A 16,448-nucleotide genomic window follows, 5' to 3' on the forward strand; every position below is an offset into this window, starting at 1 on the left:
CCCTAAAGACACACGCCCCGCTTGTACCCCAGGCACAAGCAGGACCAACCAATCACCCTTCTGTCCTGGGTGTCTAGGTCCCCATCTAAACTTGGACTCCAAGCCTCCACTCCTGAGTCCTAGACTCAGTGCGATGCAAGGACCTCCACCATCTCTGCCTCCAATCAGTTGGTTCGGAAAGAGCCAGATCCACGATAAGAGAGTAACAAGTCTTCCCTACGCCCATACTTAAGTATGTGCTCGAGACAATAGATTTGTGACTTGCCTAGAGCCATATGCAACGACCGGTCCTTAATCGACACAGACAGGAAAAAAGTGAAACCGAGCTATGCATGGCCGTAGGACATAACCCCTTACACCCATCAATACCCAAACCATATCCCTGCCCGGTCACCATTTACCTTTACCATATTTTACTAGGAGTGATCATATTTATCACCTACTTGTGAGTAACGGCAGGTTACTCACGCTACCGATATCCTGAGCATAGCGGCTACTCGCCCTGTACTAGTAGGACTCAGGTAGATATATTTATGTATGTGGTTTTCATAGAATACCTGTAATGTAAATGCACATCATATATATATTCAGTGATTATTTAAAATAAGGGTTATGCACCGGGGCTTGCCTTGGGCAGGCGACGGGTCAGTAAGGTCAGCACCACATGGCTTTGGGGCTCCCTCCTGTACAAGGATCTCCTCCTCGTACTCCTCAATCACCTCGTCGTACTCCTGCTCATCGACGGGCACGAAGTCTACCAGCTCGTGATCTACATGCATGAAATGATGATGCAATGCTTAGTAAAATGGCAACAGCAACTCTTAAAATAAAGGTACATCTGTTTAACCACTAAGCTAGTGCTACTGATCATAGTACCAAGCTATCTATCGTTGCTGATAACAAGTTTGACATATGGCATACGATATTATAACAACTACATGTATTCATACTCCTAATGTTGATCTACGCTATATACGATAAAGCAAGGGTAATAGCTACTCTATTTAGCAACTCATTCTAAGACTACAAAATTTACAGCAAGTACATAATAACCTAGTGAGCCTACTGTAAAAATTTTATAGTTATATCCAACACCATTTTAACACAAAAATTCCTACAAATATTAATCTACATAATACTAAGCTCTTTAGTTTGAATTTATGAACCTACCATTGTTACAGCTAACTGTAATCTAACTACACTAACAAGTAGATGGTATTTTTGTGCACCTAACAAAATTAGTTTCACTATTTTTAGACATCTACACGATTTACATCATTTTTCAAAGTTCTGTTTGAAACGATATTGAATAAATTCTCAATAATTCATTGAAATAGGAAAAACCGAATATCTTCTTGCGCGGACTGCTTCCAAACGGCTCAGCCCACCCCCGAGTGCTCAGCACCCCGACGTAGCCCAGCCCGCAACGTCCACGTGCTCACCCGCGCGCGGCCCAGCGCGGGGCAGCCCATGCGAGCCAGCGGCCCACGGAAGGAAAGCCCCCGCGCGCGCTACATAAATCAAAAGAACCCTCGGGTTCCAAACAAATGGAAACGCAGTCCCTGCCACTATTCCCTTCTCTCACTGACTCTAGCATTTAACCCCTTGGTTTACTTCAAATTCACGTCGCGACGTCCCTGGCTGGACTTAACTGAGCCGCGACCTCACTGGCCAAACGTCGGCGAGCACCGACCACTCCGGCACACACCAGCATAGCCACGAGCTTTCTTGTGCCACGCGCAATGGATTGAGGTAACACACGCCCAAAATGGCGCACCACGCAGGCATGGCCACGTGTCGCGGCGGTGTCTGGCCGCGGTAGCCCAACGCCGGTGAAACCACCTATTCGAACGTCTCTACTACTACTCGGTGACCATCTGCAGGCTACGTTAAACAATGTAGAAGTCCTATTTGAACCGCTGCTACCTTCAAACGCGTCGGCCACGGAAATAGCATCTACCTATGTCCACCGGGGACGGCCACGCGCTCCGGCGAACTTCTGCCCTAATCGAGTCAACCAACTACTCTAGGAGTAAAAGGGCCTCACCAGACACGTGACGGACAGACTGGGCGAAGGCATGAGGCTCAGCAAGATGGTCGACCACAAAAATGGGGTGGCTCTATTTCCCTGCAAGCACGGTGACGGCGTCTCCGGTGACTCGCTGCTCCGCCGATGAAACCACTGCACGAGCGCGATAACCAAGTCAATTATTACTCAAGGCACAGCCTAATTGAAATGGCGAAGCACCACACAACGCTCTGGCCATGCGCCTACTCTAGCGGCCATGGCGTACCGCCGCGAGGGGAACGCCCCGCCTCACCTCACTGTAGGCCGAGCAAAAGCCTGGACGACTTCACTCACATGCTAACTATTTGGCTCGTAGTGGGCACGGTTAATTGGAAAACGGTGGAGTGGGTGAGGCCAATTATAGTGGCAACTCCTAAGGACTTATAGCGGCCGGCGACGATAGAATTACAAATTGGCGCACCTCCCTTGTACCACCGCCACAGTGACCGGTTTGGCACGACGCCGTCCATCCACTTGACCACCACATGTGCACGATACACAGAAAAGGGCCAGCGCATCGATTCAGCTTTGGCGTGGCTCGACCAGCCGCGCGACCTTCCAGGCGACGTGACTGGCACCTTTGGCGTGGCTTCGAGCGCAAGCGTGAGGACGAGACAAGCAGGACGAGGCCTTGCGCGCTCATAGCCGATGTCAACGGAAGCAGTAGCAGGATGACAGTGCCGGACGGCGCGCAGTGCAAGCGACACGACGCGACACGACGACGAGCAGCAACCACGGGTAGACGCGTCGAAGGAGGAGCAGAGCGGCCAGGCATGGCCAAGCCCAGCACGCGCGTGCCGTGTGCCAGCACATGATAGCAGGTGACCCAGGCCGGCAACGCAGGGTCAATGCGCGGTGTACGCACGTAGGCGTGACGACGGCCGATGCGGGAGCATACGTGGCGTGCTAGAGCAGCAGCGCAACGCAGCTAGCAGGGTGAGGATAGTGGCCAGGACGCCCAGTGCAGCGGCCCTCGCGTGGCGTGCCCGCACAAGCGCACCCACTGACAAAATAAAACTTTCCCCGCTGGCAACACGAAAACCCCCCAAACGATTCTACCTGAATCGTCCGGGGGCTCGGGGGCTACACCCGCGGATGCGCTCGCACGCACCCATCGTCAAGACAAAAATCTCCTAGACGATTCTACCCGAATCGCCCGGGGGCTCGAGGGCTCCTATTGGGTTCATAAACCCGGGGTCCCTCGTGGACCAGCTTCACCAGCAAAGGCTCGGCCCAGCAGACAACATTGCAAACGACGCGCAACTCATGGGCCGACCCAAATACCTAAACAAAAGGCCAGAAGGGCGATCCAATCTCCGACTGGAAGACCTCGCTAAAGAGGAACAACGCTCGCTTCTGACTCCGGCCCACCTCTTCGATCGGAAGGCCTGGCCAAAGAGGAACAACGCTCCCTTCCGACTATGGCCTGTCTTTGCGACCGTAAGACCTGGCCAAACACCACTTCCGACTCTGGCCCGCTTCTCCGACCGGGAATGCGTTGAACCCCTGCTTATAGCTCCTCTCCGACTGACGCAATCAGAGCCGACTGGGACCAACTGACCGGGGACGCCCACTTGGTAAGAACCAGGAAACAGACGAAGAAAGTAAGACATGGCACTCAAGTCAACCGCAATACCAACGACCGTACCCTGTACACCTGCCAGACAGTACCTTGCGATTTTCCTGGCATGACAGAACCCAAGCAGTGTTGTAGGCGCCGATATTTTCCCTACAGTATTGTGGGCGCCATCAACTCCCATACCAGACAAACACGTTAAGGCTCCCCCCACATGCCTCTGGGCATCAACAGTATTGTGGGCCCCGGTATTTATCGTACCAGGCGAATATGGTAAAACCCCCTACATGCCTCTGGGCATCAACAATATGATAGGCACCAACGTCTGCCATATCAGAAGAAGACGACACAACCTCCCACGTGCATCTGACATTAACAGTGTTATGGGCGCCTACAATCATCTTGTATCCGACGGCGTGGGCAACAAGACTTAGCATACGTACACACTCTCTCTCTCTCGCTTGTAAGGCCATCCCCTTTATTTATAAAAGGGGATGCGCTCTCTCCCAACAGATAGATCCATCAGTTCACTTACATCGATTCATCTGTTGTAGCTTTAGACACTCTAAAGCTACACAGAGCGCACGTTCGAACACTTAGCACATAGCGGAGCTTCCATCACTCTCGGCCCTTCAGACCAGAGTCCGACCGGACCTCTTGTACCCCTCATCTTTCTCCCTTCCGTTTGTTACCCCACAGCAAACTTCGAGCACCTAGGCTCAGGAATAAAGTCACCGACCGACTCAAACTGGACGTAGGGCACGTTGCATGAACCAGTATAAACCCTGTGTCATTGAGTGCTAGGTCACCTCCGATCGCAACATACAATAAAACTACAAATATTTACGTGTTGGTCACTTTCTGCACCGACAGAGAGTGTTATTGGTGAGCACCTATGAATGGACCACCACCAACTCCATAAAATCTAGGTGGACTGATCAATGTAAGGGAGGGTATCAAAAGTTTGCCCTTTGGAAGCCAATGTCATGGCACAAGTTGTGTTCCTCTATAGCCCTATAGCCCTTTGGAATTGACTTAAAGGCCTCACCCACTTGTTCCTACCTTGTATCAACCAACAACGGATACGATGGCAATACGATGTGGACTCTAATAGCCAACGATGAGTAGAGTTAAAGGTATTGCCATCTATTGATCACAACGAGGAATACCCTGTTCGGGTATAGCTTTCCATCCCAACCCCCCTCCCCTCCAAAGTTCATGGGATAGCTTTTGTCTTAATTAAGTTCCATCCTCATCCTCGCGTGAAGAATTAAATCCTCATGATGATCTTGTGCCTTGTTGGTACATTTATATAGATATAAATGACAGAGTGTTATATTTGTTAAACGTAAGACATGTCTTTTTCCTATTTGGTTGTCGAAGGTTTAAAAAGTAAAGTTTTGTAACGATGAAATGATGTAAAAATACACCCTTTGTGCCTACAACATATATTATACTTTGTTCGAGGTTGTTTGTTTGGCAGATCTATGATTTGTTTGGAAGCATGGGGCTAACGATTAGGTGCAAAAAAATACCTTACGGGTATTGTTTAGATCCTCAACTAATAAATCAGCTAATATCTTACCTACCATCCAACTAATATTAGCTATTAGCTGATTTTTTTTCTAGCTAACATAACACAACTAATAGTTAGTTGGGTGGATCCAAATGAAGCCCTAATTGGAGTCGATCCCAACTTGAACGTGCTACCTTGCATCGTTCGTTTGGAGCGATGCGATGTAGAGAGGAGACTAGAAGATGAGCGCAGAACTAAGATATAATAATTCCTATGAAATTTGCTTGTCGGTTGGTATTTCTAATTTAAAGGGTTTGTTCTACCCAGATTTTAATATACCCTCTTTTATTTAAAAATAAATTTCAATTTATATCAAAATCGAAGTACTCGTAAATGAATTTATGTGACCTCTGCTTTAGACTATATATCGTGCTGGTAGGGCGAAGAAATGACATTTTCAGGATTTTCCTCACAGCGTCAGCTCAGTGCCTCAGATGCGATGGCCAATTGTTAGGCCGTGAAGCCCAATAGCAAAGTAATAAGTGGCCCAACAAAACTGTCAGGCAATGTTTTCAGCATACTATATATAGCACATCTAGAGGGCACGATTTTTCCTTTTCTTTTTCTTTTCTTGCTTTATCTTCTGTGCTTCCAGAAAGAAAGACCTTCGCACGGCACAACATTTTTCCGGATCTTTTAGTTGAAACTTGAAACTATAGCTTCTGACACGCCGTGTCGCTTCCTTGGTTGGATTGAAATTTCGGAGGCCCTTTTGCGTTATCCTTTTGGTCTTGAGAGCTTGCAGTTGCAGCTTCATGCTTCCATGCGTCTCTAGGGTAGGAGGGCCCAGAGAGAGGAATGAAAGGCATAAAACGGGAGAAAATCCTATGAATATTCTGGGGGTGCAACAGCTGAGCAGCCTGGACAAGAAGGAATATCCTTCCCCAATTATGCGCAGCATGTGCAGCTAATCTCCGGCTGTGTGTGCCACCAGCTCTGGCGGCTGGGCTTTCGAGTTGTCGCGGGGCCTGCGGTCGACCGCCGGCGCGGGGCCGTGGCCGGGCGCATGCGCATTGCGCAGACGATTTGGCGATGGCGACAGAGGTTGCTGGCCAGGTTGGCTGGGTTGCCTACAAGTATGGCGTTCGAACCATTTAGTTGTGATGACGATGGGAGACTATATTGGTGTAGTATTTCTTTAAGACGACAGTGGTCGCTTTCAGGATGTGGTGGCGCTGAACTGCTGATTCCTTCGTCTTCATACGTTGGGGTGGTAGGTTCAGAGTCCAGACTGTGTCCACTGGTGCATGCAGCTCGCATCAGTCGTCTGACGTGGGAACAGCTCCTTCCGTGCTCAACTGGGCACACGCTCCGTTGGCATGGCATACATACAAATAACTAACGCAGAGTACAACGAAACGCATAATGATAAGGGAAACGAGTGCCCGGGAGTTTATTCGGAACAAAAATGACCATTCACCTGCTTTTTCGATGAAATTGGATTGATATACACAGTGCGTTAATTCATTCGTAGAACTCCTTTACAACAACTGGGAGATCAGATGGCTAAAAATCACTTGAACGGTGGCTCAGTTTATGAATCGCAGGATCGATGGGACAAAATCATCCAGTTTCAGTTGCAATGGCACGTGAAGCATGTCCTGTAAATAAAGCATTATGTTTTTTTTTGACAAAAGGCATTATGGCTGCGTTCGGCTGGTACAAAAATCAGTCGGATTTCACTGTTTATGGCTGAATTTCACTATTCATGCTCTCACAAATTTCTCCAGATTTATCCAGATTCCTTCAAACAAACAGGGCCTATAGTTTGTTTAATGAATGATTTGTGTACCAAATCTTTTAATCTTAGGCTGTATTTGGGAGGGCTCCTCCCCCAAAGCCTTTTTCGGACCTGGTGCCGTTTTGGAGGAGCGAGTGGTTGGGTCCTCTAAACTCCAGCTCTCTCTTTTTTTCAACTGAAAAACGTCTCCTACTACTAAACCATTTGGGGGAGACATTTTTCTTGGATGAAACTCATATGAAAACAATTCAAAAAGGTGATTCATAAATAGTTGCAGTGTAGCTTTCGTGATATCTATGTTAAATTACCGTAGCCCGTGAAGTTCATTCCAAAATTAGGACGTTACTCCCATGTCAAGATGGCAACGGGCACAAAATGCCCGCATGCCCGCGGGCATGGAACCTGATGGGCAATGATACGGGCACCGCTTTTTGCCCGCGGGCACGGGCGCGGGCACCATCCTGAACCCAGAGGATAGTTCTTCACGGGCAAAGAAATTTGCTATCCTCGCCCGCTTATCCGCTAGACCCGCTCCACAGGTCTGACATGTGGGACCTACAAGCAAATATATGTATATATACACGATTTGTTGTGAATATGTATCTTCGTATCTCTTGTAATGCACTATGATTTATGTATATGCTCAACCTGGCGGGCACACGGGCATGCCCGCGGATGGAGGGCGCGGGCGTGGTTTGTTGCCCGTGGCGGGTCGCGGGCGCGGGCGCGGGCGAGAGATTTAGCTAGCGGGCACGAGCGTAAGAAGGTAGTATCCGCGGGCACCACTACTACAAAAACTTTATTGGAGGCGGGCGTTTTCGGTTTTCCGCGGCGGGCAAAGCCGTCCGCCGCGGCCTAGAGGCCACGGTAAATCGTGGCTTAACCGCGGCGGGCGGCCTTGCCCGCCGCGGTTAACCGATTTACCACGGCGGGCGATGTAACGTGCCCGCCGCGGTAAATATAATTTTACCACGGCGGGCACGTTACACCGCCCGCCGCGGTTAATCGTTTGGAAAAAACAAAAAAAACCCAAAGCCCACCGGCGAGCCCAATCCCAAACCGAAACCCTAGCGCCGCCATCGTCGTCCCTGGATCCAGCTGCAGCCGCCTCAGCAGCGCCGCTGCCGAAGATGAGGCCGGAAAGGAGGAGGGCGCCGAGCAGCCGCGCATCCGCGTGCGCCGCCACCGCAGCTCCGACGTCCGTGCCGGCTCTAGATCTAGGAAAGGGGAGAGGGCACAGTGAGGGAGACGAAGAGAGAAGAGCGAGGGAGACGAAGAGAGACCTGTACCTGCATTGGCAGCGCCACCGTCGCGGCATTCACCGGATCCAGCCGCCCTCCTATAGGATCCGGCAGCCCTCCACCTAGAACCGCACGCCGCCGTCGTCAGGGAGGGATGGGGAGGCCGCCTCCCACCAGATCCGGCCAGGGAGGAAGAAGGGGGCCAGATCCGCACGAGGGAGAGAGAGGAGACCAGGGCGCGCCGCCGGTGGATGTCGCGCCGCCGCGCGAGGAAGGGAGCCAGGTCCCGCGCGCAGAAGCCGACGTGCGCCCCATGTCCCCAGCGCCGCCGGTGGATGTCGCGTCAGGAGAGGAGTGGAGAGGTGGAGACGACGGAGTGGAGAGGAGACTGCCTCGGTCTCGCGTGGAGTGGGGAGTGGGGAGGTCGCCTCGCCTCGGACTCAGTCGCGCGGAATGGAGAGGAGGTCGGGCCAACCGGTGGAGGAAGAGAGAGACAGAGGAGTGGGGTAGAAATCGGGCCTTGCTGGGGATTTTGGGCTTGAGCCTTTTCCGAGGCGGGCCATATAGGATGCCCGCCACGGTAAATCGATTTACCGTAGCGGGCACCTTAAGACGTCCGCCTCGGGAAATAGGCTATTTTCCGAGGCGGACGTCTTAAGACGCCCGCCACGGTAAATCGATTTACCGTGGTGGGCACCTTAAGACGTCCGCCTCGGGAAATAGGCTATTTTCCGAGGCGGACGTCTTACGACGCCCGCCACGGTAAATCGATTTACTGTGGCGGGCAAAAGTGCCCGCCTCAGAAAATAAAAAACGTCCGCCTACGTAAATCGACAGGCATTAACCGTGGCGGGCAAAAAGATGCCCGCCACGGAGGCCACCTGGGCGACGTCGCGCAAATTCGATCATGTAGTAGTGCACCATGCCCGTTGCCATCTTGACTCCCATGTCTAGGAAAAAATGCAACTATAAGTTGCATGCCAGTTAAAATGGTTCACGTTTGACTAAATTTCGAGTAAATAATATTCACGTCTACGACTCTAAATCAATTTATTATGAAAATACATTTTATAGTTAATGTAATAGTTTTTTTAAAGAACTAATGTAATGGTATTTACTTGATATCATAGTTATTGATATTTTTTATCTATAAGTGGTCAATTTTACTAAAACATGGCACTGTGGTAGTATTCTTTCTTGGACGGGGTACTGTTGCACCCCGAGAATATAACATCTCATGAAAATGGAAATGGAAAAAAGATGTATTTTTGCGACCCTCACTGCTAGCCTGCCACGCCCTGACTCCCAGTCACTGTCCGTTCGGCACCTCCTTTTCCATCGTCTTCTCGATTCGACAATTCCCCACGAGACGAGATGGCTATATAAAGCAGGATCCGATTCGCCAAACCGGTTGCCCCTCGAATCCACTCCCACGGAAGAATTCCGTTCCGGCCTCCTATACATAGGCAGCCAGCCTTTCACCCTCCCCCCTCCCCCCTCCCCCCACACAGCCCAGCAAGCCGCGCGCGGAGGTGGGGCGTTCGCACACCTCGCCGCGCGTCCTTCGCCTCCCTCCGTTGCGCCCGCCAACGGTCACGCGTTTCCGGGGGGAGAGAGAGAGAGGGAGGAGGCAGGGAGAGGACGGGACAGGATGCTCGGGTTCAGGCAGATGGCGTGGTCGTCGTCGGCGCAGGCGCAGGCGCCGTCGGAGCAGCTGTGCGAAGGGGCGGCGGCCGTCGTGGCGGCGCGCCAGGGGATGGAGACGCCGCTGACGGCGGTGGCGGAGGCGTTCGAGGAGCTGGCGCGCGGGATGGAGGCCGACAGCGGGGAGCTCCGCCTCGCGCCCTTCAGCGACACCTGCGCCCTCGTCTCCGTGCTCTTCAGCAGCCTCGGGATGGCCTTCAGGTTCGCCGAGATGGAGTACGTTACCAAGGTGAGCGCCCGACGATCCCGTCCCGCCGATCGATCCCCTTCGCGATCGTTCTGCGCAAAATTTCCCCTTTTTTTCGCCCCTACCGGGATCGTTTGCTTCGCTTGTACCGTTGTTGCGATCTCCGTGACAGGGATCCAAGATTTTACACGGCTGACGAGATAACATGGCTCCATATGCTGTTTTTGACTTTCATTGGATCTTGCAGCGTCCACCGACGTTGCCCGAAAAAAAAAACAGATTGGATTATTCTATCTTTTCCCTCATTCTAGAAAAAAAAAGAACGTACGTCACCGCAAAAAGAATCGAAACTTTGCATTCTTTTCCTTCAAGGAAGCTCCAGGAAAGAACGTTGCCGCGTTGATTTGACTTGCAGTCGATTGCGTGCAGACTCTTTCGAAATTTCAATGGTCAGCGTTATTAGTACCAATCAAAATTGCTCACGCGTACTCCCGGCAAAGGAACGTACAGGCGCTTCCCCGTGTGGATAAAATACTGAATGCGCCCATCCATCCTTCCAGGTGAACGATCTCATCGGTGCTGGCAAGTCGTACCGCACGCTGAGCGACATCCTCGACAAGGACATCCAGAATGACTGCGTGAAGAAGCAGGGAAGCCACTCCCGGAACCTGCGCAGGGTCCGCCTCGGCCTCGGCCTCATCAAGGCCCTCTTCGAGCAATTCCTCGCCACCGAGTACGTCTCCTTACATTCAACCAAACGCAAACTTCTCATCACGAAACTCTGAACATTTCAAGGCGTCTGTTTGTCCTGTATACAACGTCTGATGTCCTTTTGTGTGATGGCAACTGCATGATTCAGAACTGGTTGTTACGGATAAATATAGTATTTACCAATTGCCAATTGATGCCCGTAAGCTATTGCATGTATAACTGTCAAGTGCTATGATTGACAGGTAGTTGTTTTGTTTTAAAATGTACATACTGACAGGTCGCTCTGATTCTTTGGCACTTGGTTTTTCAGGGGTTCATTGTATGATGCTGCTACGACAGCTTACGGGCAGGTCTGCGCGCCGTTTCATAGCTGGGCTATAAGGAAGGCTGTTGGTGCTGGCATGTACACTCTTCCAACCAGGGAGCAGTTGATAGTGCGGCTGAACGAAACTGGTAGGCAAACATGAACACCCACCACGTTTTTAAGCATTATTACAATCGAATTTCGACCTCTCGAAAGAAAATCCCTTTATTTCTCCAGGGATTGATCGAGTGTTAACAGTGTCCTTTATTGATTGTTGACACAGATTTCTCGGTGCAGAAGGAGATGAGGAGATACATTGATGCTTCGAGTCCTATCATAGAGTACATCGATAACCTTTTCCTCTCGAGGAACATTAGCCTAGATTGGTGAACTGATCTGAACTGGACTGAAGATCGAGTATGTAGCTTGTTCACAAGCTGTTGTTGGTACCATCGGTTAATTATGTTCATAGTTATTTATTCAGCCTTGTTGGGTGGTGGATGGATGCTCCCTTTTCTTCCTTTGTTGGACGCACGGTCTCGTGCATGTGTTGTACAACTGCATGATAATTCTAGCACGGCCATTGATATTCTTGCCGGCTGTCCATATAGAAATTGATGGATAATGCAATCGACTATTCAGATATGCAAGAGTTCTCTCCCTAATCCAGCTGATCTCGGTTTTGGTTGTCTAATTATACTTAGGCCCCGTTCGCTTCGCTGAAAAAACAAGCCAAAACACTGTTCCGGCTGATTTGTTGTGAGAGAAAAACACTGTTCTGGCTGAAAAGTACGGATTATAAGACAAGCGAACAGGACCTTAGAATTCGAAATGCTGCAAGAGATTTGAGGTCTGAAATGTACAGGGGGGGGGGGGGGGCTTTAATATTGTTTCTGTATCAGATATACAGTCAGTTGTTAGGGTCATGAATATGCTAAGTTCTACACATGTTTCTGTATCAGATATACAGTCAGTTGTTAGGGTCATGAATATGCTAGGTTCTCCACAATAGGAGTTTCATTCTCATTAACTATGCAGGGTATTTAGGGTTAGTTCTACACAATAGTAGTTTTTTTTTAAACGAACACAATAGTTGTTTCATTCATTCTCATTAAATAGTGTCATATTAGCGATTTTATGATGTGACAATGAATTTATGAAGAAGCGGAAAGATGAGTTGAAAAGGCTTTGCATTGGCTCCAGCTTCTTCACCTACTTCAAGTTGAAGCTCCTAGGTGCCTAAAACAAAAATGGTTTTCACCTAGAAGAATTAGCACCGATCCAGAGCGCTGCACCAGCGCCATCTCAATGGCTAAATACTGCACAGAAACAACAAAATCTCCCAAAGCCCTTTTGTTGTACCTAACCGTGTAAGAACGATATATCATCGAACAAATCAATGGACGTCTCCCGAATCAGAGACCACTCTATCAGGAATCACACTAGATGTACACGCCCCCAATTTACAGAACTTAACAACATGACGGGGAAAAATACAACTATCGATCTTTCCTCCTAGGATGTTGCTTTCTCAGTCTTGCTCTGCTATGTAGTTGGGCAGCTCACCCTGGCAGAGGTACACTCGTCGCAGTGGGACGCTGAACCCCAGCCCCTAAGCAGCCGGAAGATGTCCTCCGTGAAGGTGGAACCTGATGATCCTATGAGCACGTTCGACAGCGCGCAGATTGTCTTGTCAAGCATGGCATCGACCTGAACCTGATGATCCTATGAGCACGTTCGACAGCGCGCAGATTATAAAGTAGCTAGGCTGAATAAATATAAAAATGAGCTTGCTTTGGAGTACAATGACTTGGAAGCGCACGCTGTTTGGCTGGGCAGCTTCCGCTGGCTGGGCTGGCTGCTCTCCCTCACAGGTTACTGTAGCCGACATCTAGGGTCAGCCAGCCGCAGCCGTAACTTCCCAGCAGCCGAATAGGAATAGAATGGACTTTGTTTCTAGGATTTTATCTGAGAAGGAGAGAGATAGAATGGACTTTATTTCTAAGGAATTAGAGAAGATTTGGGCTTTAGAAGAGATTAAGGCGAGGCAGAGATCTAGGGACAGAAATATCCTAAAAGGGGATAGGAATACAGCTTATTTTCATGTTGTAGCTAATCAAAGAAGTAGGAAGGCCCTAATGGTCTAGTTGAGGACCAGAAGGGGATGATGGACATTGCTTTAAATTTCTACAAACATTTGTTTACAAGAGAGGACAAACCCTCTATCTCTTTAGGTCAAGGCTTTTGGAGACATGAGGATTTAGTGAGTGGTAGTGAGAATGAATTACTAATTGCTCCTTTCTCGGAAGGAGAAATTAAGGAAGCGGTTTGGAGTTGCTATGCTGATGGGGCATCTGGGTCTGATGGGCTCTCATTTATGTTTTATCATAAATTTTAGGATTTGATTAAGACCGATTTAGTTGATATGTTCAATGATTTTTATAAAGGGAATCTTGATTTGAAAAGACTTAATTTTGTTATGATTTCCCTCATCCCTAAGGTAGATGAAGCTAGATCCATGAAAAATGTTAGACCTATCAGTCTCATTAACTGCAGTTTTAAGGTGTTTTCCAAAGTGTTAACTCTTAGATTAGAAAAGTTATGAATAGATTAATTTCTCCTCAACAAAGTGTATTTATTCAAGGTAGATATGTTTTAGAGAGTGTTGTGGTTGCTCATGAATTAGTACATAGTCTTAATATATCAGGTGATCCTAGTATAATCCTGAAATTAGACTATGAGAAGGCATATGACAGAGTTTCTTAGGATTTTTTGTTTGAAATACTTAGGACTAGAGGTTGCAGTAACACTTGGGTTGTTTGGGTTGACATTTAGTTTTTGGAGGCTCTGTGGAAGTCAACCTTAATGGTGAAGAAAGTGGTTTTTTCAAACCTGGGAAAGGGTTAAGGCAGGGTGATCCTATCTCTCCCTTGTTTTTTAATCTAGTAGGTGATGTTCTTACAAAATGCTCCAGAAGGGGGCTGAAAAAGGTATCATTAAAGGGATAGCTGAAAACTTTAGGGTAGGCGGTATTGTGTCTCTACAGTATGCAAATGACACCATTCTTTTTTCTACAATTGAGGAGGAATACACTAGGAACCTAAAAAGTATCATCATCTGGTTTGAACAGTTGTCTGGTATGAGGATCAATTTTCATAAAAGTGAGTTAATTCCGATGAATGTTGAACCTGAAGCAGTTCATAATCTTGCTCATTTGTTCTCCTATCCGGTTGGTACCTTACCTATCAAATATTTAGGGGTCCCTTTGCGTTATGGGAAGCTTAGTAGGGAGGACATTCAACCTCTAGTGGATAAAATATTGAAGAAAATGGTTGGTTGGAGAGGTAGGTTGTTGTCCTATGCAGAGAAACTAGTTCTCATTAAATCTTGTTTAGCTAGTATTCCTATATACTTACTCTCGTTTATTAAATTTCCTAAGTGGGCCATTAAAGTTATACACTCTCATCTTGGTAATTGCTTATGGGATGATAGCCCCACATCCCATAAATTTCATTTGGCCAACTGGGAGAGTGTCAGTAATAAAAGAGTATGGATGCCTAGGTGTTCCTAACTTGAGAGATTTAAATTTGTGTCTCTTAGCTTCTTAGGTTAAAAGGTATAATCTAGATGGTGATAAGATGTGGAGACAGTTTTTAGACTTCAAGTACAATACTGATAGACCTAACATCTTTTATAGCTTCTCCTCTGGAGCCTCTGAGTTCTTAAAAGGTTTGATGAGAGCTGCTTCTGTAGCAAAAATGAGATATAGATGACATATAGGAAATGGTAATAAGTGCAAGTTTTGTGAAGATAATTGGTTAGGTACTTCTAGTCTAGCTATTCAATATTGAGAGATCTACGTATTAATTAATGAGAAGGATGTATTGATTTGAAATGCACTTTGAGAAGATGCGTCGATGGTAGATTATACAATCTTTGGTTAAAGGTGGTCCAGTTAGCTTCTACTATTAGCTTTACTGATGAGGAAGATTCACTAATATGGCAGTTTAATTCTCATGGTGTATATTCTTCAGTCCTTGGCCCTGTTCGGCTTACCCTATATTCGACTTGTTCGGCTTGTTTTTTTAGCCGGAACAGTATTTTTCTCTCACAACAATTCAGCCACAACAGTGTTTTTCAGCTAATTTCAGCCAAGTTTCAGACCAGCGAATGAGGCCCTTATATAAAGTCATTAATTTTAGGGGTATTTCTCCTATGTTTGTTCCTGCTGTTTGGGCACTGAAGGTCCCACCTAGAGTCCATTTCTTTTCTGTGGTTTTTATCTAAAAACAAGGTTCTAACTAGGGATAATTTGAGTATCAGGAAGAAAATCCAGGATCCTACATGTTTGTTTTGCTTAGAGGCTGAAACTGTCAATTACTTATTTTTTAACTGTGTAGTAGCTAAACAGCTTTGGTCAATTCTTTCTGAGATCTTCAATAGACAAGTTGGCACAAATTTTGTTTCTGTTGAGACTATGTGGATTAGTAATACGAAATTTATAGTGAAAAATATTTTTGTGTTGTTGCCCTGTGGGGGCTTTGGAAACTAAGAAACAACTTGTGTTTTCAGGGATCACTCTGGATAGATGTGCGAGTGCTGATAGTGAAGGTAACGGCAATGCTGCAAAATTGGAGTTCTCTATGTCCGAAGAAGAAAATCCTAGAATTTCTGGATCACCTGGACAAGCTGAAAAGCTTTGCCACAAGACCTCACCGGCTACCTGGCTTGGTCAGGTGAATGTTGAATGGGATCGTATCTTATTTCAACCTGGGAATGGCTGGAAGATCAATACAGCTGATGAAGTTAAAGCTCTTCTGACAAATGAAGTTGATCTAGAAAGGTTGGCTCGTGAAAGAAACTGGATTAGCGTTGCGGGTTTAGCGGAAGCTTGGGAGATGTAATGATGTTAGTAGTTAGTTCTGTTTTCTGGCGTTTGTTTGCCTGTTGAGGCCTTTTGAGGTTTTGTTGGAGTTTTTGAACTTAAAATGTTGTAAGGAGCTTAACGGTTTGGTCTTTGCAATATAAAGGCCAGGGCCACCCTTGAACTCTAAAAAAAAGTAAGTCTGTTAGGCTCAAAATTGGGTTCATAAGAAAAAATGGTATCGGGATTCATGCGTAATACCTGATTATCTCCGCCCATGGTGGTTTCTATAGAGCAGGGCATCCCATTTCTCAGAGCTGTGGTGCTCCCGACCGAATTTTTTACTTTTTGGCCCTTTTTTCGAAAGTTTCTCTCAAATAGACCCCTGGCGGAAAGAATTGCAGAAATGGACCCTTGGCTCGGCGCCAGAGTGAGTGGCGCCGAGCTCGGCGCCACGGTGACTGGCGCCGGGCTCC

At 47.8% G+C, this 16,448-nt stretch overlaps 1 protein-coding gene across 1 annotated transcript; it reads left to right on the plus strand.

The window, feature by feature from the left end:
• The first annotated feature begins 9,640 nt into the window (after positions 1–9,640).
• On the plus strand, positions 9,641–11,753 carry LOC136538347 (ACD11 homolog protein-like). The gene is made up of 4 exons (XM_066530322.1): positions 9,641–10,135; positions 10,654–10,826; positions 11,115–11,257; positions 11,392–11,753. Exons 1-4 carry the CDS (start codon positions 9,854–9,856, stop codon positions 11,496–11,498), a joined length of 705 nt encoding a protein of 234 aa, XP_066386419.1. The 5' UTR covers positions 9,641–9,853; the 3' UTR covers positions 11,499–11,753.
• Positions 11,754–16,448: the final 4,695 nt, after the last annotated feature.

Source organism: Miscanthus floridulus, chromosome 2, assembly GCF_019320115.1.
Source record: "Miscanthus floridulus cultivar M001 chromosome 2, ASM1932011v1, whole genome shotgun sequence".
Taxonomy (NCBI): Eukaryota; Viridiplantae; Streptophyta; class Magnoliopsida; order Poales; family Poaceae; genus Miscanthus; species Miscanthus floridulus.